At 53.7% G+C, this 24206-nt stretch overlaps 1 protein-coding gene across 19 annotated transcripts in view; it reads right to left on the bottom strand.

The window, feature by feature from the left end:
- Positions 1-24206, bottom strand: part of TRERF1 (transcriptional regulating factor 1) — a 226174-nt gene that overhangs the window by 17307 nt on the left and 184661 nt on the right. For 13 of the 19 annotated variants that reach the window (XM_051855691.2, XM_070074094.1, XM_051855693.2 and 10 more), the window contains 10 exons: positions 21711-23393; positions 20187-20233; positions 18043-18190; positions 16709-17014; positions 13334-13721; positions 12539-12605; positions 10019-10158; positions 9785-9888; positions 8609-8684; positions 244-332 (listed from right to left, as the gene is read on the bottom strand). In XM_051855691.2, coding sequence (XP_051711651.2) covers positions 244-332; positions 8609-8684; positions 9785-9888; positions 10019-10158; positions 12539-12605; positions 13334-13721; positions 16709-17014; positions 18043-18190; positions 20187-20233; positions 21711-23132 — 2787 coding nt within the window. In that variant the 5' untranslated portion in view covers positions 23133-23393. The remainder of the gene's footprint in view (positions 1-243; positions 333-8608; positions 8685-9784; positions 9889-10018; positions 10159-12538; positions 12606-13333; positions 13722-16708; positions 17015-18042; positions 18191-20186; positions 20234-21710; positions 23394-24206) is intronic. The other 6 variants (XM_051855700.2, XM_008262918.4, XM_017345129.3 and 3 more) reach the window with 4 other exon arrangements.

Below are 24206 nucleotides of genomic sequence, written 5' to 3'. Positions count from 1 at the left end.
CCATTTTTATGGAGATAGAACCCCTACTCCACCCTCCACACGAGGCCGTGTCCAAATCATCGAGGTCCTCTTTTCCTTCTGTCTTCTCCGCCCCCCCACAACACGGGGCTGTGCCACCCCGGTAACAACTACCAGACTTCACACATCCTTTGGGGGGAGTGTTAAACCAGCAACCGAATATTTCTGAAGTGTACAACTTCCCAAATTTAATTTCAAGTGAGCAATGGAGAGAACCATGCTTACCATCTTTTGTACAACAATAAAGTCTTTGCTGTAAGTGGCTAGTGCTTTATTAAACAATTTTCTTTCTAGAGACGTCCACTTGTCCGAACCTACAACGAAACACAACTTCATAAGAATAGCTCACAATTCTTCTCACTTTTAGTTGCTGGTTCCTTATTTAAGTTACAAAATACAATTGTCTAGAAAGTGATATAATACATGTCAAACTCTTTTGAACAAAAAGTCAGTGCAGTGTAATGGTTAACAAGCCTGGTAGCTGGGTTCAAACCTTGGCTATGGCTTTGACTTTGGCAAGTTATTTAACCTAAGACTCAGTATGGTTACCTACAAATAGGAGTAATTGAAACAGTGTCCACTCCTTAGGATTTTTTGTGAAATTTAAAAAATATAACCTGTGAAAAGTGCCCAGTCTAATAACTGGCAAACTGCAAGCAAGCACCCAACAAATGTCAGCTGCAGTTTTTATGCAGTTATCCGAGGTCACCAGTGCAAGCATTCACATAGCAAGCACGCTGTAGGACATGGATGGTCCACCTGCCTCCACCCTCATGATGCTCAGAGTCTAATGGAGAGAGAAACCAGTAGTCCATTGGGTTCAAGGTGATAACTGCAACTATAAAGGTAAATATAAAACAACGGAGCACGAAGGAGGACCACCACACTTAGGTTAGGGCCAGGGCAGCTGAGAAGGCCTCCAGGTAGAGAAACTATCTCAGTTGAGTTTTTTTTTTTCCAGGCTTATTTTTAATTTATTTGAAAGGCAGAGAGAGAGAGAGAGAGAGAGAGAGAGAGAGAGAGATATCTTCCATCACTGGTATACTCCCCAAATGGCCACAATGGCCAGGGCTGGGCCAGGCTGAAGCCAGGAGCCTGGAACTCCATCTAGGTCTCCCACTGAGGTGGCAGAGGTCCAAGCACTTTGGCCATCTTCCACTGCTTTCCCAAAGTAGAGCAGCTGAAACTCGAGTTGGAGCTCATATGGGATGCTGGCATCACAGGCAGCAGCTTAACCTGCTGTGCCACAACACCAGCCTCAGAGCTTACAACATTCAAGTTCTAAATACTTTACAGCTATTAATCTAATAATTTGCTGCTAAGCCTGAAGACTGGTATTACTAAAAATGAGAAAATGGAGAGGTTCCAAGAATGATCAGTATCAGGCATGGTTCACGCATAGAGCCCCAGCAGAGTGAAAGCAGACGAGGCCGGGGTATGAGTGGGACCAGTTCTTGACAAATCTGCAGACTGACAGAGCAAGGCTCCATGGTGCTGGGCTGGTGCGGATGATCATATTCAATGCTTTTTTTTTTTTTTTTTTTTTTGACAGGCAGAGTGAATAGTGAGAGAGAGACAGAGAGAAAGGTCTTCCTTTTTTCCATTGGTTCACCCTGCAATGGCGGCCACGGCCGGCACACTGCGACCGGCATACCACGCTGATCCGAAGCCAGGAGCCAGGTGCCTCTCCTGGTCTCCCATGCAGGTGCAGGGCCCAAGGACCTGGGCCATTCTGCACTGCACTCCTGGGCCACAGCACAGAGCTGGACTGGAAGAGGAGCAACCAGGACAGAATCCGGCGCCCCGACTGGGACTAGAACCTGGTACACTGGTGCCGCAGGCAGAGGATTAGCCTAGTGAGCCGCGGTGCTGGCCATATTCAATGTTACTCGTCTGTTTGGGGCAAGAAATTAGGCCTACTGCTAGGGGCTTCTTAGAAGTTTCTGAAGACTCTTGAGAAGGTGCTTGTTCATAGAAAACTCAGCCTGATCTGCTGGCCTCTAATTCTCTACAGCTCTGATTTTTTTTGGATGATAAATGGCTGGCTGGGCTTTTGACACTCCCTCCCAGAGATCGAATCCCCTGCACCACAGTATCCTTCCTTCCATCCAGGGAAGGTGCAAGGTCAACTGATGGGGCTGGAAGTACAGGACATCTGAACTGCTTTGCCTTGGAAGGTGCAGCCAAAATGAGTGACCCAGGCAGAACCACTCTGGGAAGGCAGGGGCCTTCCTAGGTTATAGGTGGAGATCCAGGGTACTTGAGAATCCATGGCTCAACGGTGGCGAGTTGATTTCTGAAATTAACACCATCTTCATGTGACTGTGAAGGGTCCTCAAGTCAAGAGCGCTGGTTGTACCCAGAACATGCTCTCCACCATGGAGAGCAGGAGAGCAGAGGTAACATCTGATGTCTTTGTTTTGCGACCTTATCTCTTCTAGAAGGAAAGCTGCTTTCCAGTGCATCCTGAGCAGGAGGAAGTATCATCCACAGGTTCTGGAGGCCTGGCCCTCTCTAGGCAAATCACAGCAATAGGCTAGGGGCTTGGAGAAGCCTTGTCATAGCGTACGTGAGTAGAGAGGGCTGGTGGGGTTTGCAGCTTGATAGCAGGTCTATTGCCATTCTTCAAATTCTGTCCAATGTTCAATGCCTTGGGGGCCCAGCTCCCAGATGTTCCCTTTGCCCAGGAGCAGAGGCAGAAAGGGAAGACAGAAAGGATTAGCCAACAATTTAGCTGAGCAATCACAGAGTAGTCATGGCTTCTTTTAGGCATCCATCAAAATGGCAAAGAAGCAAAAGGGGTCAGAAAGATAATGATGGAAAATCTCGATGGTGACACACCAACCAGTGGAATCACACAAGCTTAGCAGGAGGTGGCCAGTGCGCTATCCCGATGTAGGTTGAGGCTGTGTGGCTCTCACCTGCCACTCAGATGAGGCATCAGGGGACACTGTGCTGATGAAACTCCCCACTAGATCCAACAGAATTCTCAGGCAGATCCTGTTTCCTGAGTTAGAGTGCAGCTGTGAGACCTGGTGGACACTAACAGGGCCTTCCAGCCTTCCCAGGCCAGCATTCTTCTCCCCACGCCGGGCTTATCACCTGACTTCCTGCTCCAAGGGCAGTGTTGAGTTTCTAGCTGTCTACTTCTTCTTCTTCTTTTTTTCTATAAGATTTATTTATTTTGAAAGACAGAGTTATAAAGAGAGAGAAAAAGATCTTCCATCTGCTGTTTCACTCCCTAAATGACCCCAATGGTTGGGGCTGGGCTGATCCAAAAAGCCAGGAGCCAGGAGCTTCATCTGAGTCTCCCACACAGGTGCAGGGCCATCTTCTGCTGATTTCCCAGGTGCATTAGCAGAGTTGGATCACCAGCCGGAACATGAACTGGTGCACACATGGGATGCCAACACCGCAGGTGGCGGCTTTACCTGCTCCACCACAGTGCTGGCCCCATGTCTACTTCTGAGAAGCATGTCCTGTCGTGTTTCCGAATGGCTGGCCAGGGGTGGGCATGTGGGGGGGGCAGTTAAGATGCTGTTTGGAACACCTGCATCCTATGTGGGAGTGTCTGGGTTTGAATCTGGCTCCATTTCCAACTGCAGTTTCTGGCTAACGCATTCCCTGGGAGGGCAGCAGTGAGGGCTCCAGCACATGGTTCCACATGGGAGTCCTGGATTGTGCTCCCAGCTTTATAAATCCTGGCCCAGCCATGGTTGTCGTGGGTACTGGGAGAGTGAGCCAATGGATGGAGGATCTGTCTTCCAAGTAAATGAAAATAAACAATAATAAAAAAAAGGCTGGCCAGCTGCAACTCTAAGGAAGGTGAAGCAAGTCGCCAGCCCATGTGGAACAGGGGACCCCGGACCTCACAGGGAAAGCGCCCCCTTCGTGCTCGTCCCAGCCCTTCGGTGTGCATTCTGCACGACTCATCCTGGATGGGAGGCAGATTTCACACTCCGCCGTCTCTCTGTGCCTCTGTCCACCAGCCAGCTGCCATTGCTGGGGCACGGAGCATGGGCTTAGAGGTTAAGAGATGGCTCCTCTGCGTGTTCCTGTGTGTTAGTGCAAATGACAGTGCTGCGTGTGTGTGTGCAACAGGTCATCCATGAAGTGAGGGGCACAGGCTGGGCCAGACGGCGAATCCTTTCCCACACTCACACTGGAGCTGGCCTCCTCGTCACAGGTCTGCCCACCAGGGTTGAGAATCCATCCCGGGCTCTTGCATTGCCTTCCGAGGCCAAAGCCCAGGACAGATTAAAAAAAAACCTGCTGAATGTACTCTCTGTGCTGTGACAAAAAGGGTCACTTAACTCCTTCTGTGACCCATGCCAGCTTGGAGTCTGAGTTTTCTCCCGAGTGGATGGTGGCAGTCACGCTGTGGTTGGCAGCATGTGGCCCAAGCAGGTGCTCAAGAGATGTTCTGGATATTCACTGGTCTCTCGGAAACAGGTTACACGACAGCCCAGGGCTCCAGGACTCGCGCTCTTCACCGACGTGTGCGCAGCGCCCTCCTGCAGACCGCCTGTGCCACCTGTGCGCCTCGCTCCGGGTGTTTCTACTCCCGCGGCCTGGCTCTTGGCTGCTCAGAACTTCTGCAGTCTTCCACGCCCTGCCCCCCAGGGAAGACTCAGGTGTCTCTCCTTAAAGGCTGACAAGGGCCCTTTCTTCATTCTTAGATGAGGTCTAAACCAGTCCTTCCTGGATTCTGTGACTTAGACAAAGTCCAGGATAAAAATGGACAACAAAAGCCCAGGGCCGCCTCAAATCCTCCCCTCTCCCCACCCTCCCTTTCTGAGACCCCTGCTGCCCACCAGGCACACACACAGGGTCGCTGGGCTCACACTCCCCCTACACTCATTTGTTCTACCTGGGGATTCCTGGCTACTGGGCTATTATCAGCAGGGGCCCCTAACAAGCCGATTAAGGCTAATTACAAAGAGCCTAATTAACTGGATGAAACTGGTGCTGGAACAGTATCCAGACGAAAAATGTTCAGTGCTGTGGTTGCTGGGAAACAGGCTCTGGACTGTGGCTAATCTTGGGGCAATCAACAGTGAATCCAAACAATTAAAGACATGGAAGGGCGGGAGAAAGTTTCTCTCTTAGAGGGCCTTTCTTCCTTTTAGGATTTTTAGAACTTTTATTGATGTCGTTAATTGCAGTTATCCAGGAAAGACAGGTTCATTGTAGAAAAAAAAAATGGGAGGACTGTTTTGACACTAGATCTTCATTTCCAAAGTGAGAGAAGGCTGGGACATTTTCTAGGGAACTGCCACAGTTCCTCTAGGGACAAAAAGGGAGTGAGGTTTCCATCCGAATTCAGAATCCCAGGCTGTCCACTAAGCATGGCCTTTGCACAAGGGCTGGGTCAGGCAAGGCAAGAGTGTTAGCTCGGCTCCTGCCCTCGAGGGGACGGCCGTCTAGCCAGAGACACGGGGTAAGAATGCCTGCGGCATGAAATCACAGCTGTGCGTCTTGCGGGGTGTTCTCTTGAGTATGAAATCGTCTCCTCCCAAGCTGAGACAGCGTCTCAGGCAGACACCAGGCTTCCCTCGGGAGACGGGGTACTTCCTCCAAGTCCCCCCAGCTCCAGAGGGCGGGACAGGCTTTCAGGTGGTGGGATCCCATAGAAGGTTCTGGCGAACCCTTGCTGAGAGGCCAGGGTTCTGCACCCATCTGCAGAAGGACCCGCTCGAGGGAACAACCAAGGATGCCGCAAGGCCTCTAAACACAGCCAGGCGTCCTCCCCAGCCTGGCTCCCCACACCCAACCCTTCCACACCCAACCCTTCCCCACCCAACGCAAGAGCTAACTTGGGAACCAGAGCACACAACTGCTGACCACACAGGGGTGGAGGGGTGCTCAGGGAGGGACAGAGGGCCGGACCGTGCAGCTGGGTAGAAGGGAGTGCTGGGGGCCAGGGATGGGACTTCATTCTTGGACGGGGCTTGTCTGCCTTGGCCAGCAGCCTTGGGATGTGGGTGGATCACCCAGCCCACTGGTCTCCCCATCAGTTATGTTTTCTCCTGGGTCCCATCATTGGTCATTTCCCCTTCTCTTACTGAACTGCTTGGGTTAGAGTGGGAAAGGGAAGGTGATGAGTAAAACAAGGAGAGGGGTTTCACTGGCCTGTGTCTCTTTTTCAAGCTTGCAGCTGCCCTCCCTGAGCCCAGCCTTGCTGCCTTCCCTCCATGGCACAGACAGGGCCTGGGAGATCCAATCTCTCTCTCTAGATAGCTGGGACCCTGGAGTATAATCCAGGGCTGGGAGTCAGGACAGGTGACACTGGCCACAGGGCTGGGCATCAAAGGGAGACCAGAAGCTGGTGGGGCTTAGCACCAAAGCCAAGGCAGTATGGAGCCAATGAGCTAAGACTCTCTGGCACTCAGGAACCATATGGGGAGGGGGGCGGAGCTTGGTCCAAAGTCGGGGAAGGAGGTGGTGGCTGGACCATGTGATGGGGTAGACTCTGCTGTCTCTCCTGTGGCTTAGAAGGGAACTATTAACGGCATGGAGAAGGATCAGACTTTAGAGGACCAGTGACCTCTGCCTTATATTGCTCATAGTTCCAGAAGATTCTCTGGGAACCAGTCTGCAGTCACTTCCTGGAGAAGGCATGTAACTGGAAGACACAGGTAAGCCCCCTTGTCATGGGGACACCCACCCTTCACACCTCAGCCCCACCTCTCTCGTCTCCGAGGCTTGAAGTGATTCCAGAGAACAACAGAGAAGTCCTTCCCAATCTGCCGTGGGGGAGGGGCAGGGCATGGGCGAGGGATTAACTAGGAACCCCAACCCCAAAAGATCAATTAACTGCAGCAGAGTTTAGCGTCCTCTGGTTTCAACCTTCTTCACAGGGTTTACGTTTTCTGTTGTGCTGTGGGAGGGTGGCTCCTGGTCTGCAGCTTTCCAAACTTCGTTAGGTCATGATACACGCTGCGGACAACTGGTGGGGAGCTGAGTCGCACATGAAGCTGCCCACAGCGGGAACTGACCCACCCAAAGGCGCTGGCCACCTGAGCCAGGCCGAGGGCAGAGGGCAGCCGCATCTCACAGCATAAGGTTGGGAAGCTCCTCTCGGTCAACCCACTGTTTCACCCACTCTGCACAGAAACTGGCAGCAGGCTCCAGGAGGCTGGACAGCCCGCTGGGGTTTACTGGGCAGCAGATGATGCTGGGAATTAAGAGAGGGCTGAACGGTTCCCAGGGCAGATTAGAGAAAATTCCCCCATCTTTCTCCCCACGTTCAGGGCAGACACCAAGCCGGGAATGATGGAGGCAACATGGAGAAGCTGGCCCCTGGGGGTCCCCCACTAAATGATGGGCTTGTTAGCCCACACATCTGCGCTGTTCCTGTTTGGTTCCAGCACCTGCTGTGGGCTGACGGCGATGCACAGGCTTCGCTGTGTTTAGTCGAGTGGCTTCAGCGCCTTCCTACCTTGAGATGAGAGGCAGGAAGGCCCACACAGGAGAGGAAGAGAGACACAGGAGGAGAAGCAAGCTACGTGTACGTAGGTGCGTGTCTATGTGTGTGCGGCATCTCACGGCGAACGCTCTGGTAGCTGTAACAAAGTTCTCACCTGAGGCCACCTCTGGCTGCCTGGACCAAGGCCTGGCCGACACTAGGTCCACAAGCCCCATATTTAGCACCTGCCTAGGTAGGCTCCGTCTGAGGCACCAAAGAAACCCTCAAATGATTACAAATCAAGGGGCACTGGAGGACTCAGCCCAGGGAGGGCCACAGGACGGACAGACTTGTCCGAGTGAATGGAAATGAGAACACTGACCTCAGTTCCACTTGCCCTCTCTTCCGGCTTCCCCTACCTGTTCGCTTCTCTCTTCCTGCTTTCCACGCCCTTTCAATCTCACAGGTGTCTTCTATTTCCCTCTCATTGGCGGTGCCCCTGCTAACCTACACACTCACCCCGTGTGTATAAAAGCTTTCTCCTGCCGTTAGTGTGATCAGATAGTAACTGTCTCCTCAGACTCCAAACTGCACGAGGCAGGGCTGCGTCTCTGCGTCAGAGTCCCTGCTGCGTCTTAGTGTTTAGTACAGGTCCTGGTATGCACTTAAGTGTTAAATAATAGTCGAAGAAATAAGTAACAGTAGCTACCCGAATATGCCAGGCATTGGGCTACACAGGCTATTTCTGATCTCCACGAAAACTCTGCAAGGGTGGAGTATCAGCAGCATGACTCTTAATAACATACTCCACATTTTACAGGTGAGCAAACCAAGGCTGCAGAGGCTAAGGGACTTGGCCAGGGGGCTGCAGTCAAGATTAGAACCCAAAACCAGGGGACTGATCATTGTCGGCTCTGAGCTGGACCCTCTGAGGCTCTTTCCTCTGAAACACTTGTCTCAGTGCCTCACGCACCATCACCCAGGTCTTACACACCACAACGGGGAGGAGCTTACACAGACCAATGCCTGACCGGCAAACACAACTGCCCCCAGGTGGCTTTGAGCTTACAACTGACAATCAGGATGGAACTGGTGCTCTACGTTATTCAAAAGCGACACAGCCAAACATGCAAGCAGCCCGCTTTCAGGCAGCAATGGGGCCCAGGGCTCCTGGCAACCTACCGGCATAGTGGTAATTTGCTAAGGGATGGCATTTTAACCTGACTGGCTTCCGCAGCAGCAGCATTTCCAGGGCAGCCTGTAGAACCGGGGAGAGGAAAGACCGGAGTCAGTACTAGGCCCGTGTGCCCCTGGGAGACCAGCTGCCCACAGGGGGAAAAGGGCCCCAGAGGGAAGGCACTGAAGAAGACCAGAGGGAGACCACCTAAACTGGGCTTTCCTTTCTGTTCAGTCCTAGGGGGACTCGCTCTGACATCCGCCCCAGGCCAAGCCTGAGGCCAGCTGGTCAGGCCGCAAAACAACACAGCCTCCTGCACTGGTGAGGAGAGACGGTGGGCATCCTCTCCACAGAGGCTGTTTCTGGGGGAAGGGCCCGAGGAAATGAGTGGGTGATTCATAACTGTTTTACGGGAAAATCACGTCTCATTACAACTGAACATAAACAGCTGTGTTAGTAATACATGCCATCTTTTCAGAGGTAAACCCCTTCAAATCTTCCTTCTGCCTTGTTGGCTTTAAAAAAAAATGCAGGGTATTGTAGTATTGGGACATTTATTTTCACAATTTCACAAAATCAAGAAGCAGGAAGCGAGGTCTAATACCAGGAAGAACCATGCATTTATAGGAGGGGAAACTGGCTAGTGATTGAGTGTTCTGGCCAGAAGTCCTGGTTGAGCAGGCAGATTGTCAAATGGCACAAAGGCTCCAGTTTGGGGACATCTGCAGAACCATGTGAAAGAGGGGAAGAATGGGAACAGCTGGTATACAGCAAACACTTAATTTTGGTTAGAGGAGAAAACAGTTCTCCAACATCCAGTTCTGACGAAGAATAATCATCAGGGTACGCTAGGCCTGAGTCAGAAAGGCCTTCCGCCTCCATCACTGGAGACTTGGTTTTCTGATGTAAAATACAAGGAAGCTGAAAAGAAATTCTATCTTTCTGGGACAGATGTGTCTACAACAATGACTTAGGAATGGATGTGCAAAAAGAAGTCCATTCAGAGACATTTTCTTCAGGATCTGAAGTCCTGAGCAACTCACTGAGATAAGGAACATGGAGACATGTTGACGGGTTGTCATGGCACGCCTTGGTTGTGTGGTATGTGGGCCAACACAGAAACATGGGAAAACATGTGTCAGAATTCTGAGGTGAACAGCCTGCTTTTCCTGGTTCCTTACCATCACATCACCTTTGGCCTCAAAGAGAGAGTGCAAAGCAAATTCAGAATTGGTCCCTCCACCTGGCAATGCACTTGAACAGCACAAGTTCAGCAGATTCTCCACTGTTGGGAACAAAGAGAAGCCACTGCATCAGAGAGAATGCGATATCATGGACAACACACACTAATCCTGGAGCCAGATTCTAGGAGAGAAGGGAGTGTCTCCTGCCCAGCTCTTCCCAAGGGCTCCTACCTCTTTGCTGGAGGTCATGGTTTTCCAGCTCCGGCCAAGGTTTCCACACCAGTGTGGCCTTGTGTGTGTCCTGGGCCAGGGCAGAGACATCCTGGAGTTCTGGAATCTCTGCTTGGAATCTCAAGCCAATGTTGATGCGTCTTTAACGACAAGAAGGAAAACAACAGTGGGTCTTCAATTGATGGCCTAGGCCAAGGTGACATCAGACACTTGAAAAAGAAGGAAGTTGTTCCTTCTGAAGGAACACAGAGGCATTTCATCAGTGTGACCCTGAGATTCTGTGCACGGCCTTTTCACTGGGATAAGGAACAGCTTTTATTTATTTTTATTTTTTTGACAGGCAGAGTGGACAGTGAGAGAGAGAGAGAGACAGAGAGAAAGGTCTTCCTTTGCCGTTGGTTCACCCTCCAATGGCCGCCGTGGCCGGCGCACCGCGTTGATCCGAAGGCAGGAGCCAGGTGCTTCTCCTGGTCTCCCATGCTGGTGCACGGCCCAAGCACCTGGGCCATCCTCCACTGCACTCCCGGGCCACAGCAGAGAGCTGGCCTGGAAGAGGGGCAACTGGGACAGAATCCGGCGCCCCGACTGGGACTAGAACCTGGTGTGCCGGTGCCGCAAGGCGGAGGATTAGCCTAGTGAGCTGCGGCGCCGGCTGGAACAGCTTTAAGACTGGGGGGAGATGTTGGGAGGCATGAGGGAGCAGTTTGCCTGGGCCTTCATAGCTCTCTGTGTCTGGGAGTTGGGAGGGTGGCAAATTCTAGGAGAAAAGCCATTAAGAGCATGGCCAACAGTACCATTTACCAGAAAAAAAGGGACAACTACAAAGTGATAATGTCATTTTTTTTTTTTGACAGGCAGAGTGGACAGTGAGATAGAGAGACAGAGAAAGGTCTTCCTTTGCCGTTGGTTCACCCTCCAATGGCCACCATGGCTGGTGCGCTGTAGCCGGCACACCGCGCTGATCCGATGGCAGGAGCCAGGTACTTCTCCTGGTCTCCCATGGGGTGCAGGGCCCAAGCACTTGGGCCATCCTCCACTGCACTCCCTGGCCACAGCAGAGAGCTGGCCTGGAAGAGGGGCAACTGGGACAGAATCTGGCGCCTTGACTGGGACTAGAACCCGGTGTGCCGGTGCCGCAAGGCGGAGGATTAACCTATTGAGCCGCGGCGCCGGCCATAATGTCATTTTTTTTAAATCCTTTTTTTTTTTTTTTTTGACAGGCAGAGTTAGACAGTAAGAGAGAGAGACAGAGAGAAAGGTCTTCCTTTCCTGTTGCTTCATCCCCCAAATGGCCACCACAGCCGGCGCGCTGCTTCCTCCTGGTCTCCCATGTGGGTGCAGGGCCCAAGCACCTGGGCCATCCTGCACTGCACTCCCGGGCCACAGCAGAGAGCTGGACTGGAAGAGGAGCAACAGGGGCAGAATCCGGTGCCCCAACCAGGACTAGAACCCGGGGTGCCGGCGCCACAGGCGGAGAATTAGCCAAGTGAGCCACAGCGCCAGCCTTAAATCCCTTTTAGACCACTTTTGCATAAGTTATCCCACCTAAGCCTCACAGATATCTACAAGGTAAACCAGGCAGTCATAATCATTTCCATTTCATCCGAGTCAACCAGAGCCTAGAAAGGTTAACTCAATCGAGATCCAATAACAAAATGGTGTCAGAATCAGATCTGCTGATTCCTGACTCAATCCTTTTCTATGCTTATCCATAAAAGAACCACCCCCTTCCCTTCCATAACACAGTCCTCTTGTCCTTGGTTTCACTTTCTGTGGCTTCAGTCACCTGTGGTCAATTGGTCTGAAAATATTAAAGGGAAAATTCCAGAAAGAAACAAGTCATAGGTTTAAAATGGCACTCCATTCTGAGTAGCAGGATGAAAGCAGACACCTGTTCTAACTGGCTCTGGATATGAATGTCCCTTTGTCAAGAGTATCCAATGCTGTATCCACCAGCTGCCTATTAGTCACTTAGTGGCTATCCTGGTTATCAGATTGACTGTTGCAGTATTGCGGTGCTTATACACAGGGTTCAGTATTATCTGAGGTTTCAGGCATCCACCAGGGGTCTTGGAACATATCCCTCTTGGAAAGGGGAGCACCATTGTACCTCCCACTGACCAGCATGATGTAAGCAGACAACACACCACTTTGGAAGAGTGGGAATGAAAAGTGAGGACATTCAGAGAGCTGGGCACGCTGAGAGAAATGTCCAGTGTCACTAGGGAAGTGAAAGCTCATGGCTACCACCACAGTAACCTGCAGGCAGAGATGGACTAGGATGGATGCTGGGTTCTCTGAATACAGGGCTTCATGCTTCTACTGTGCATCGAGTCTTTGGTGAAAGCCTTCTCCTGGCAATGCTAGGAAAATAACAGGACTCAACTGTAGCATCATGATTCTACAATTTGTACAACGGCTCTCTCTCTCAATGGCCATTCTGGCCACTGGAATACTAACTACGCTTCTCCGAGTTCTGGATTCGTTTTCTGTTCTAGAGAATAACTGATGTTTCCTTACGGTTCAACATCCACCGTCTGCTCTCCAGGCCCTGGGGTGACTGTCACATTGCTGCCATCAATGCTGTCTGAAATACAAAAACCAGAGGTCACTGGTCAACAAGGAAGAGACTAAGGCACAGGAACAGTTACCTAACCAGTCCCAGCAGCGCTCCTCTCCTCCCCAACCCACAGGCTCCAGGGACCACAGCGGGCCTGGCGCTAAATGGCCTCGGGTGGGCAGGAGCGGGAGAAGCCAGTCCCCCTGCTCCCGCACTGATCTGCTGTGTGTTTTCCACACAACCCCTCTGGCTCCAGAAAGAGATCCTGCATAGGCCTCTGTGTGCTTGATTTTTTTTTGTAAAGCCTGCTACACAATGCCAAGGCTTGATCTCGTGTTTTGTAAGAAGTCCTATTTGTCCATCCACTTGGGATAGCTATTGTATCTTACTCATCCCAGAGGGGCTACAGTGATCACCTGATACATGTGTCTCCTCACACTGTGACTCCCTGGAGAGGACTACAGGGGTCTTCAAAAAATTCGTGGAAAATTCACTGTGAACCGCTAGGCGCGATTTCTTACACTGCTTGGTCCCCAAATCAATTTATCTTTGAATCCTATTTTTCCCCGTGAACGTTTTCCACTACCCTCCTCTACCTCATTCTAAGTATTTTTTTTTTAAGCACACAGCACAGCGTCTGGCACACAGGAGATAAAAGACAGGCAGGCCTCCTGGGGAGCGTCCAGCACAGACAGGGGGGACCCCGCCACCCCACGCACACGACACCTGTGAGGAGGCATCCTCGGCCCACTCACTCGAGCGACACAGCAGCACCCGCGGCGTGGGTGTCAGGGGCGTGAGGGGCAGCTGGGGGTGGGCGCCGGGGCCGTGGCCGTGGCCGGAGATGAGGACGTTGCTGAAGAGCCCCGAGCCTTGGCGCACCGGGCTCAGCATGGGCGGCGGCGTGTAAGGGGGCAGCTCGTGCGCGGGGTCGAGGAGCAGGTGGTCGCCGAGGACGCGCGGGGAGCGCAGCTGGCTCTGGTACAAGGTGGCGCCAGAGTAGGAGGCGGGGCTCGGGTTGTAGGAGGGCGGCGGCGGGATGAAGAGGGGCTCGGGCCGGTGCCGGAACTTTTTCTTCTCCTGCACCGTCTTGGGGGGCTCCTCAGCCTTGGGCGCTCCCGACTGCAGCTTCCTGGGGACTTCCTGAAACGGGAGGGAGGATGGGATTGGAACCGTAGGCTCCGGCCCAGGGGGGCCATCTCCACAGGCGTGCGCGGCGGGGAAGGGGGCTTCCGCCCGGCCCCTCCCAGCCCACCGGGCGACATCCACTTCAGGCAAAGCGAGCTGTGGCAGATCCGCTAAGGGAGAAGACGTGGGCTATGGAAGACACCCCTCCTGTCTGGAGGGAGCTGGGGGTGGCAGGACTAGCGGGTGGGCGAGAAGCGGGAACCTGCAAGCTCAGAGCAATTACTCGGGGAGGCTGGGGCGCAGGAGGAGGGGGCGACCCGCCCTGGGCCCTGCGAGACGCTTCAGGGCCGGTTTCTTGTTGCTTCCCATCCCGTGGACCTGGCCGCCTCCCGCCTCAGCACCCCTGGCTGCAGCTCGCAGCCCCACTTCCTGTCAGCCGAGCGGCGTTAGCTCGCGGGGGCGGCAGCAGCATGTTGGGGAGACCTGCCTCCTGGATACATGTGTACTATTAAGTAAACATGTGTCTGTGCAGAGGAAGCCGGCGTGCGGGCGCCACACAGACCCGCTGGGTGTGGCTGGAAGGGCCTTGGGGTTGGGAGAGGGGGTACCTGTGGAGAGGGCCAGACCAGGCTGTGGTGCCCTCCCAGGCCCTGCAGGCCAGTGGCCAGTCACAACCAGGCTTCCTGGGATCCCTGTGCCCAGGGGGGCTCCTGAGGGAGAGGCAGCAAGGAGTGATGGGACGGGCTGGACAAGGTCACATGACTAGCTGTCTCCAGACCATGTGACCTGGCCCGGCAGGCCCTCGGCTCTCCTTCAGCACTTCCTGCTTCTCCCTCAGCTTTCTGGCCTCCAGCAGAGGAGCTCAGGGAAGCAGGGAGCTGGGGCTGGGAGGAGGGGGCCGAGCTGCCTCAGACTCCCTGACCCAGGAGGAGGTTCTGAACTTGACCTCGCCCCCAGGCAGCTCACCTCAGGCCAGAGCAGGCCAGCCTGTCTCCTCTCTCCACCAGAGGGCTCCTTGGTGCCTGAGGCTGAGGAGAATGGGGGGAGGGGAGCGATCCTGAAACCTGACACCCTGCTCCCCCTAACTGTGGAGGTTCTCTAGGTAGAGGCAGAGCTCACCCTGGGGCCTGGACTTCTGCCCCGGGGCCACAGGTCCCCTTGGGGCTCCCTCTCCTCTACCCTCCTGTCTTGTGACTGCAGCTCTAAGTTCTCCAGGTAGGACTCTGAGCACCCAGAATACCACAGGTGCACCTGCAGCCCACCAAGCTAGTCAGACTCCTGGGGAGGGGGGCAAGCCCTGGCCCACAGGGCAGGGTGACAACACTTCAGAGCCCACCCCCTTCAAGGTCAGGGGAGCAAACTGGGTCTCAGCTGCTCCCTCCCAGGGGGCTAGGAGCAGAGTGGGGATTGGAACTCAAGGCTCCTTCCCAGATATTTTAGTGCCAGGACTTTGCTCATCTTGACTTAGCCCCACCTACATGCCGCCACTTCAGCCAATCCCCTCCCTGCTGGATCTCCCCCACCCTTCCACTAAGCTGAGCTCATCCCTTCCTTCAAAACCCTGCTCAGCAATCCTTGAGCAAACTCCCACCAATGCCCTGGGTGCTCCCACTCCCTAATCAGCTCCCCAGGCACGGAAGCTCTTCCACTCACGATGTGGCTGTGTCCCCTTAAAGCCATCTGAAGTTGAAAATACCCCCAGTCAGAAATAAAAGGAGCGCCCCTGACCTGCCAAGCGTCAGAGCTCAGCGACACAGCACACACGAGTGTGTAGCTTGCTGGGAGCTGGGAGCCGAGGCTGCCACCCGACACCAGTAGAAACACTGGAACTCAAGCATCGTAAAGTCAGGGACCCTCTGGGTTCCCTGTGTTCCCATCAGCCCTGTGCAGGGCATGGGTTTCTCTTCCTCTCTCATTGCCGTCTAGAATGGGTGGGTAGGTGGGTGCTGTCAGGACCCCTGATTGACAGATCTCCAAGGGTACAAAGGGTCTCTGGCACCACATCAGCACCCTCCCCGGGGCAAAGGGGGAGTCTGGAAGTGTCAGTGCCTCTCTGCCTACTGCTGGCTCCCAAGTCCTACCAGCTTATGGGACTCGTCGGGTTCTCCATCAGGTTCCTGTCCTGAGACCCCAGCGCCACATACAGAACCATAAAGGTTCTGTCTGGGCTTTGCTAGGCTCTGAACTACCCTCCCTACCCCTTCTCTGGCCCAACCCTACCACACTGCCTCCTGATAGCCCAGCAGCCACCTGTCTCAAAGGACAGATAGGATTCAACCAGCAACTTTGTGGGGTGGGGGTGGGGGCGGGTCTGATAAAGCCAACCATGTAGGTCCCGGATCCCTTGGGGAGGTTGTAGGGGAAGGCTCTGCCCCTGAGCGGAGTTTGGCTGCTTGGGTGAGCACTGAGAATTAGAGAGACAGAAGAACTTAATAGCAAGTGAGAGACACAAATCTCTTTGCTTTCCTGAGACTGGGGGTGGCTGGCTGGCTGTGAAACTACCTGGGGAACATTCACGAGTTAGGTCCTTATAGGTATTTAAGCAGGTGCATGTTGAGAACGTTAAGCAGCTGGTGAGGCTGGGCATCAGAATGCATGGCAGGGCTACTGCCTGGACGCCCTGCTGTCTCAGGGGCTACCTGTTTGGTTGCTGGATTTGGGTAGATTTGGAGAGGTCTGGTGATCTTGGGGAGGAGCCAGGGCCCTGGGCCACAGCTCTGTACTATCTGGGGCAGAAACACTTCCACAGTTAACAGGCAGTCTGGCTGTGTTGGTGGTTGCCAGCTGAATCATCACCTCTGTAGACACCTTCAGGTATCTCCAAATCTAAGCCAGGCTGTTAGCCCGGAAAGTGACAGGTGTTTAATGGCGGCCACCAGTGTGGACGAGGGGGCTGGGCCGGGAGAGGCTCAGGCCACGAGCCGACCCCATCTCCAGGAAAGCAAAGGGATGTCCCAGCCCAGGCAAGGGGGGGGGGGGGGCGGTGCGGAGCAGCAACTCACGGCAGGTGCGTGGGGGGCAGCCCCTGGGGGTGAGTGTGGGGGAGAGAGGGTCATCCTCACGAGCGTGGGCATCTCGTCGTCGGACACGGAGCTGGCCGGCTGGTCTCTGGCGGAGGGGGCGGCAGCGACGCTGTTGCTGAAGCCCTGGCAGCTGGGCTTGGGTGCGAGAAGCTTGACAGGGACAGACACGGGCATGACCATGGGTGTGAGGCTTTCGGCCTCGGGAGGGAGCTGCGGCGGCGCGGGCGGAGGCGGAGGCGGCAGTGGCGGCTGGGGCGGAGGCGGCGGGGCCTTCTCTCCTTCCTCCTACACAGACAATAAAGGCTTTGATCCTTGGCTGGCAGCAGCTCTCACAAGGAGGGGGGCATGCACTTTGCTCTTCCTGGGCCTGAGTGATGCCAGCTGGCGGGAGACAGGGCCATGCACTCTACATTTAAACAATCTTGATCATGGACCATGTGTATAGCACAATATTCAAAAGTTTTTGGTGGCTGTCACTGCTTTTCAAGAAAAGGACATGGACTTGTAATTGGTTAAAAAGTGATCTTTTTCTAGGAGCTTTTAATTCTCTGGGCCTCAGTTTACTCATCTGACAAATGGGAACAGGCTGTCCATCTTACATTTTATTTAGGTTAGGAAACCACACTGAAAACACAAACCATGTTACTTTAAAAAAAGTCAAGACCAAGTTCTTTTATCTAGCATGGTCAGGGGATGGAGTGATACGGGTAGTAGAAAATTTTTGGTGAACACAGGGTGAATCCCATAGATTTAAATTAAGATGAACAATATTCAAAGACTTCTGAGAACATTCATTGAATTTTAATTGAACTCTACAACTCATGAATAGTTTACTACCTGGATAATCCAGGGAGTAGTTCAGGATCTTTGGATGCTAGAGCCAAACACCACTGCACTGGTGGATGGAAAATTCTGGCTGAGAGCCTGATGGTTACCTTAGCTCTCCTTGGCCACTGCGTACTGATCTGGAAGGCCCCGGTGGCCCTGGTCTTGGGTGCGTCAGGCAGCAGAAGAGAACCACTCCTGCACCCACCTGCTTCCCTTTGCTGTCCCCTCCTCTCCGGGAGACAGAGATGCAAGAATCCCCCAGAAGGATTTCTGGAACCTCTGTTTTTGACCCTTGTCCTTAAAAGCCAGGTAAGTGGGGGCGAATTGCCCTGGCTGGCTCCCAGGGTCGAAGCTTAGGCGTTCCTGTCCGGAGGACTGGGTCCCCAGGGACCCACACGGGGCTCACATCACTGTCTCACGGCAGCAAAGCGAAGCAAGCAGCACACGGCCCGGGAAGCACCTGTGGAGGCCTGGCGGCGGCTCACCTGTTTGAGGCTGGGGGAGGCCCTCATTCCCCCGTGGGACCGCATGTGTCCATTCAGGGCGGGCAGGCTCTTGAACTCCTTTAGGCAGATGGGGCACAGCTTGTTCTTGGCATCAAACTGCTCCCCAAATACTCCTTTGGCTTGGCCACTGCTCACAGGGAGGGCCAAAGGGAGAAGACACACATGTTGAGGAAGCAGGAAGAGCAATTCACCACAAGACCTGGGACCCACAGGAACCCTTCTTATTCACCCAATGTGCTCTCATCCTATTACCCTTCAGAGAATGAAGCCCAATTTACAGCTGAAAAAACTGAGGCTCAGAGCGGGAAAGGACTTCGTTATCGTCACACAAGAATGGAACAAAATATCCTTCTTACTCCAGGCCTGCAGGCCCTGGGCTTTCTGCCCGCCATGGTTTAGTTTCCTTCTGGGGTCACCCTCCCAGGAGCCTTCCCTTGGGACACTGGCCTGAGTCCGCCGAGCAGGTTCTGGCTGAAGCTGCCATTGCCAGGCCCATGAAGGAGGAAGCAGGCCTGTACTATTCACTGCTGCGTTCCCAAAGCCTAGCACTAAGCTGGGCACACAGTAGGCACTCCACAAGGCCACACTACATGGACAGATGGGGGGCAGCACGTGGACAAACCCACCATGGCTACTTGATGGGGAGCCTTAAGCTCTCCCTGCCTCAGTTTTCTCATTTGTAAAATGGTAATAATAATAATAATAGCTCACTATTTACATTCATCTGGTAACCTTATTCACTCTCACTGGGTTCTTTTACTACACATAATAAAAGAGGGGACTTCAAAAACATTCATGGAACATGTGTATTACCACAGTAAAAACAAAAACAAAACACTACCCATGGATTCCGAAAGTCTTTGCACCAAAATAAGAATTTTTTGATGTTTTAAAAATTTTATTTATTTATTTTGAGAGGCGGAGACAGAGTGAGTCAGACAATGCTTCCATCTAGAGGCGGAGACAGAGTGAGTCAGACAATGCTTCCATCTGCTGGGTCATTTCTAAAATGCCTGCAATGGCCAGATCTTGGCCAGGCTGACGTCGTGAGCCAGCCACTCAATCCGCCTCCCCCATGGATGGTGGCAGGAACGCAATCCCTTAAGCCATCCATCATCCCCTGTCTCTCAGGGTCTGCATTAGCAAGAAGTGGAATCACAGCAGGAGCTGGGCACTGAATCCAGGTAGCCCCATACGGGCTGTGTGTGTCTTTGTTTTGTTTTCAGATCTATTTATTTGACAGGCAGAGGTACACAGAGAGGAGGGAGAGAAATCGATCTTCCATCCACTAGTTCACTCCCTAAATGGCCACAATGACCGGGGCTTGTCCAGGTCAAAGCCAGGAGCCAAGAGCTTCTTCCAGGTCTCCCACGTGGGTGCAGGGGCCCAAGGACTTGGGTCACCTGCCATTGCTTTCGAAGGCACATTAGCAGGGAGCTGGATTAGAAGTGGAGCAGCCAGGACTTGAACTGGCACCCCTATGGGATGTTGGCACTGGAGGCCATGGGTTAACCTGCTGTGTCACAATGCCAGCCCTCAAACGGGATGCGTGTGTCTTTTTTTTTTTTTAATTTTTTTTTTTATTTTTTATTTTTTTGACAGGCAGAGTGGACAGTGAGAGAGAGAGAGAGACAGAGAGAAAGGTCTTCCTTTGCCGTTGGTTCACCCTCCAATGGCTGCCGCGGCCGGCGCGCTGCGGCCGGCGCACCGCGCTGATCCGATGGCAGGAGCTAGGAGCCAGGTGCTTTTCCTGGTCTCCCATGGGGTGCAGGGCCCAAGCACCTGGGCCATCCTCCACTGCACTCCCTGGCCACAGCAGAGGGCTGGCCTGGAAGAGGGGCAACCGGGACAGAATCCGGCGCCCCGACCGGGACTAGAACCCGGTGTGCCGGCGCCACTAGGCGGAGAATTAGCCTATTGAGCCGCGGCGCCGGCTGGGGATGCGTGTGTCTTAACCACAGGTGGTGCCTAACATACAGTAAGCATTCAAACCCAACAACTACCATTAATATTCCTTTAGACTTCTGTGAGAGACTGACTTTGAATTTAGAGATGAATCATAAGACACAACCAGGAACACCTCCCAGTCTCCCCAAACACCAAGAAGCCTCCACAAATCCTACCTTGACTCAGGAGACCCTGGCTGGGCTCGCCCGTCAGGGAGTTGCACCTAATTGGGAGCCAAACAGGACATCGAAAGAAAGAAGAAAGAAAAACAGATGTGTTTCTGAAGGGAGGAGTTCCGGAGCAGCCTCGGGGGGGGGGGGGGTCTTCCCGCCCTCCACCTCTCCCTGACCTGGTCCCTGTCTGCTCGCGTCTTTGCTCTTCTGCACCCGACTTGGTTCCCTTAACTGCTCCCTAACTCGGGACCACTGCCCTCTTCCGGGAGGTGCTGCCAACCACACGCCTGGATGCGCCCCCGCCTCATTCCTTCTTGTCCTCCCAGGGCACGCAATCTGCACACAGATAGGTTCCCTTCCCACAGGAGACACAGAGAGCAGAGCCGGAAGAGCCAGCATCAGGGCAGGAGCGTTCCTACTGAAATTCTTTCTTTTAGAAAAGCCTTGGCCATGCCACGTGGTTCTCTTCTTAAAGCGCCTTGGCCGTGGCATGTCATTCTTATATTCACAAAGGCTCTCCGTCGCCACTGGGTCTGAGCCCCAGCGAGAAAATGAGGTCAAGGGGGAAATTCACCTCTACCCTTCAACCTCCATCAGGGCCCTGTCCACCCAGCCAGTTACTATTTGGGGTCACTTCCTCCCTAGACCCTGTTGTCTTGTCCTGTAAGTGTAGCTCTTGGAACAAGCCAAAGCATGAACAGTGTCCGGCACCCAGGAGCCTCATGTGTGGTCAGGTACTAACCAATGGTTAATGACCACGGCCTCCAGGTTGAATCTGGCCTGCAGACATGTTTCCTTTGCCTAGCCTCTTATTAAAACTCCTGAATGAGAATGTCATTGGATGAGGCCTCTGCTCTTGGTCTACTACAGTCTCCACTACTCCCTATTGTCTTACATCAGACCATTTTGCTTATTCATTTTACCAGCCTGGATTCTTTGGGCAGCCAACATTTTCCCCTCTGCAACCACACGTAACATGTGAGAGTCACAAAACACGGGCATACAAACAGCCCTGAGAGGCCTTTCACATAAAGAAATCCCAAATATATTTATCTAGAGATCCCGTTTCCACATCAATAGCCATGAAAGGTTTTGTGGGACTGCTGTTCTATGCAATCTACTTTGAGAAATGGGCCGTAATGGGGGACCAATGCAAAGGGAATACCCTGATCTGGGTGTAGGGGGATGAGACACCCCCACTGCCTGATCCCCTGGCACCCGACTCAAGGTCTTGACCATTACATGAATCATCTCGGCCATGATACAATACTTTGGCCATCTCCTTATGTGAGATTAAAAGCTCCACAGGCAAAGGAGGGAATCCAAATTGACTTTGGACTCCAAGTATCTGACATAGCGCCTGGCACAGTAGGTTAGTGTTTGTGGGATGATTAAAGACCCAAAGGGTAGAAGGGGCTGCAACGAGGATCGGCCACTGCACAACCTTGGCCCGGCCCAGCCCGGCCCGGCCCGGCCCAGCCCTGCAGCACACTGAGCTATGGTGGTAAACTCGCACTGTGAGAATACCTGGGGCCACACGGCACTGGGAGACAGCTGCTGATGCTGAGGCCCCAGGCTGTTGAGGTGCATCCCGCTGGGCGACAGGAGCGGTCGATGGGGCAGGGCACTGCCGACCCGGGTCACGTCGGAGCTCGCTGGGTCTCCCAGTCCTGTGTCAGGAGGTCCCAGGTCCCCGTGGGAGCTCAGCATGGCCTGGGCCTGCCTGTCGCTAGAGAAAGTCTTCAGCTGACTGTCCTCCCGCGGCTGGTGCTGGGGCAGGTGGCTCTGCTGGTAGAGGGGGTGGCTGTAGGGCTGCTGGGGCTCCTGGTAGTAGTACTGGGGCATGGAGCCCAGCTGAATGAGCTGGACAGCGTGCGCCTGCTCTGGGGTGTACTGGTGAGGGTCCCTGTGATAAGGAGGCTGCAGGTGCATCTGTTGCTGCTGCTGCTCTTGCAAGTGTGGCATCATGGGCTGGGGCTGGTAATACTGAGGTATCTGCATTGAACCCTGCCGCTGCTGGAGCTGGAGCTGTTGCTGCTGCTGCGGCGGCGGCTGCGGGGGGCGAATCTGTTGTTGCTGCTGTATCTCCTGCATGGAGAGCCGCTGCTGGCCAGCTGGCGGCGGCTGCTGCTGCTGCGAGTAATACTGGTGCTGCTGCATCTGCGGCACGTGCTGGGACAGCATCTGCGGGGCCTGCAGCGGCTGCCCTCCCTGCACCGGCATCTGGGCCAGTGGCTGCTGGTAGTCATAATACAGGTGCCCCGGGGTAGGGTGCTGCCCGACCTGAAGCGCTGGCTTGGACAGCCCGCCAGCGAAACCAGGGTGAGGCTGCTGGGGCACCTGTTGGTAGCGGGAAGGTATAGCCGGGGCCGGGGGCTCCATGGGCTTCTGAGAGAGCAGCTGGCGGAGGGCGCTGTCGGGGGCTCCGTCCATCACTGCCGACTGGGTGTGCAGCACCTGGGCCATATTGTTGACCTGAATCCGCAGGTTTTGGTTGGCAAACACCTGGGTGAAAGAGTCCAGCTTGTGCAAGACACCGCTGGTGAGCTTCTGCGTCCGGATCTCGCTGGCCTGGGAGTAGGTATATTGGTAGCTATCGGTGGGCTCAGCCTGGGCTGGTGCCCCCCACATCATATTAGAGTTGGCCAGGTTGCCACGGATTTGGACGTGGTTTCCAGGCCCTGCGTGGCCTCCCCACGCTCCCTGCCTCGAGGTATCCATTTGGCCAAGGTTTTTGGAGCCCACAGGCAGACCCAGACCGTCGCGTGCATCTTGAGGAAAGTGGGGGGAGATGGGCGAGGCCTGAGGGGCATCCAGTCCGCCCCCTGTGACTGAATTCCCATAGTTGTGGTTCAGCCCGCCGGGGACGCCGAGCGGGGGCTGTTGGTAGAAGAGATTCTCACCACCGTGGCCCATGTGGTTGGTCTTGTACACTTGTTGATCCTCCATGGCACTGGCCTTGCTTGTGAATGTTCAGCCACAAAACCATATAAAAAGGTAAATGAAACAAACCCGAAAGGACTGAAACCCTGAGAAGCTGAGAGCACGTGTCCGCACTACTCCACGGCTGTCATGTCTGCGAACGGGGCTGGAGCCAGGGGATCCTGCTGGCTTGTCCCACTCACGTGCAGAGCGGGGGGTGGGCTGACATCCTCACCGGGGCTGGGGTACGGACCAAACACCGCCGTGGTGAGGAGACACCGCTCACACCTGCAAGCCAAGACACAAAAGACAGCAGATGAGCAACCTGGACGTTGTGGAACCAGTGATTGTATCTACCGAGGCCTGTTACAGAGATACATACTAAACAGATCTGCTTAGAAAGAGCCAGTGTCACTCAGTCCACCCACCTGACAGCAATTCTGCATAGCTTGAACTCTCTTACTCTCAAGGCTTCTGTTCACGGGCTCATTAGCTCATTGATTTGTTAATTCATGGTTTTGCTCATTGATTAATTCATCCGTTCTTCTAGAACCCTGCTAGGGAAAGCCCAGCATCATCCTAGTGCCTCCAGGGAGACACAGAAGTGTGAGATGCGCCCTGATGGATGCATCAGTTCCACAGAAGATTACTAGACACCTACTCAGGGGCAGTCACAGAGCCGGGAAGTGAGGAGGCTGTGGGGTCCACTCCCAAGGAGCGCTCGGAACAAGGTGATGAACCGCATGCAGCACTATGTTGCCAAGCAGAAAGAGCTGTATGTGGTCAGGAAAAAAAAAAAGGCAAAAATAAAGAGACATGGGAACTCAGAGACGGATGAGCTCATTTCCAGATGCACAGAATGGGAGGTTTCGAGAAAGAGTACTTCAACGTAGTAGGGGTACTTCAACCAAATGTTCATGGACAAATGGAATTAAAAGATAAGCTTATTTGGGTGCAAGAATTTTTGAAATCCATGCATAATTTTTTCATAATACATATTTCCAGGAGCTGTTTAAAGACCCCCAAGTATGCATGGATTTAAAATATTTTACACCACAACAAACTTATCTTTTTTTTTTTTTTTGACAGGCAGAGTGGACA

This window comes from Oryctolagus cuniculus, chromosome 5, assembly GCF_964237555.1.
Source record: "Oryctolagus cuniculus chromosome 5, mOryCun1.1, whole genome shotgun sequence".
NCBI classification, from domain to species: Eukaryota; Metazoa; Chordata; class Mammalia; order Lagomorpha; family Leporidae; genus Oryctolagus; species Oryctolagus cuniculus.
The sequence above is the reverse complement of the archived record's forward strand: the minus strand, read 5'-3'. Positions and strand labels throughout refer to the sequence as shown.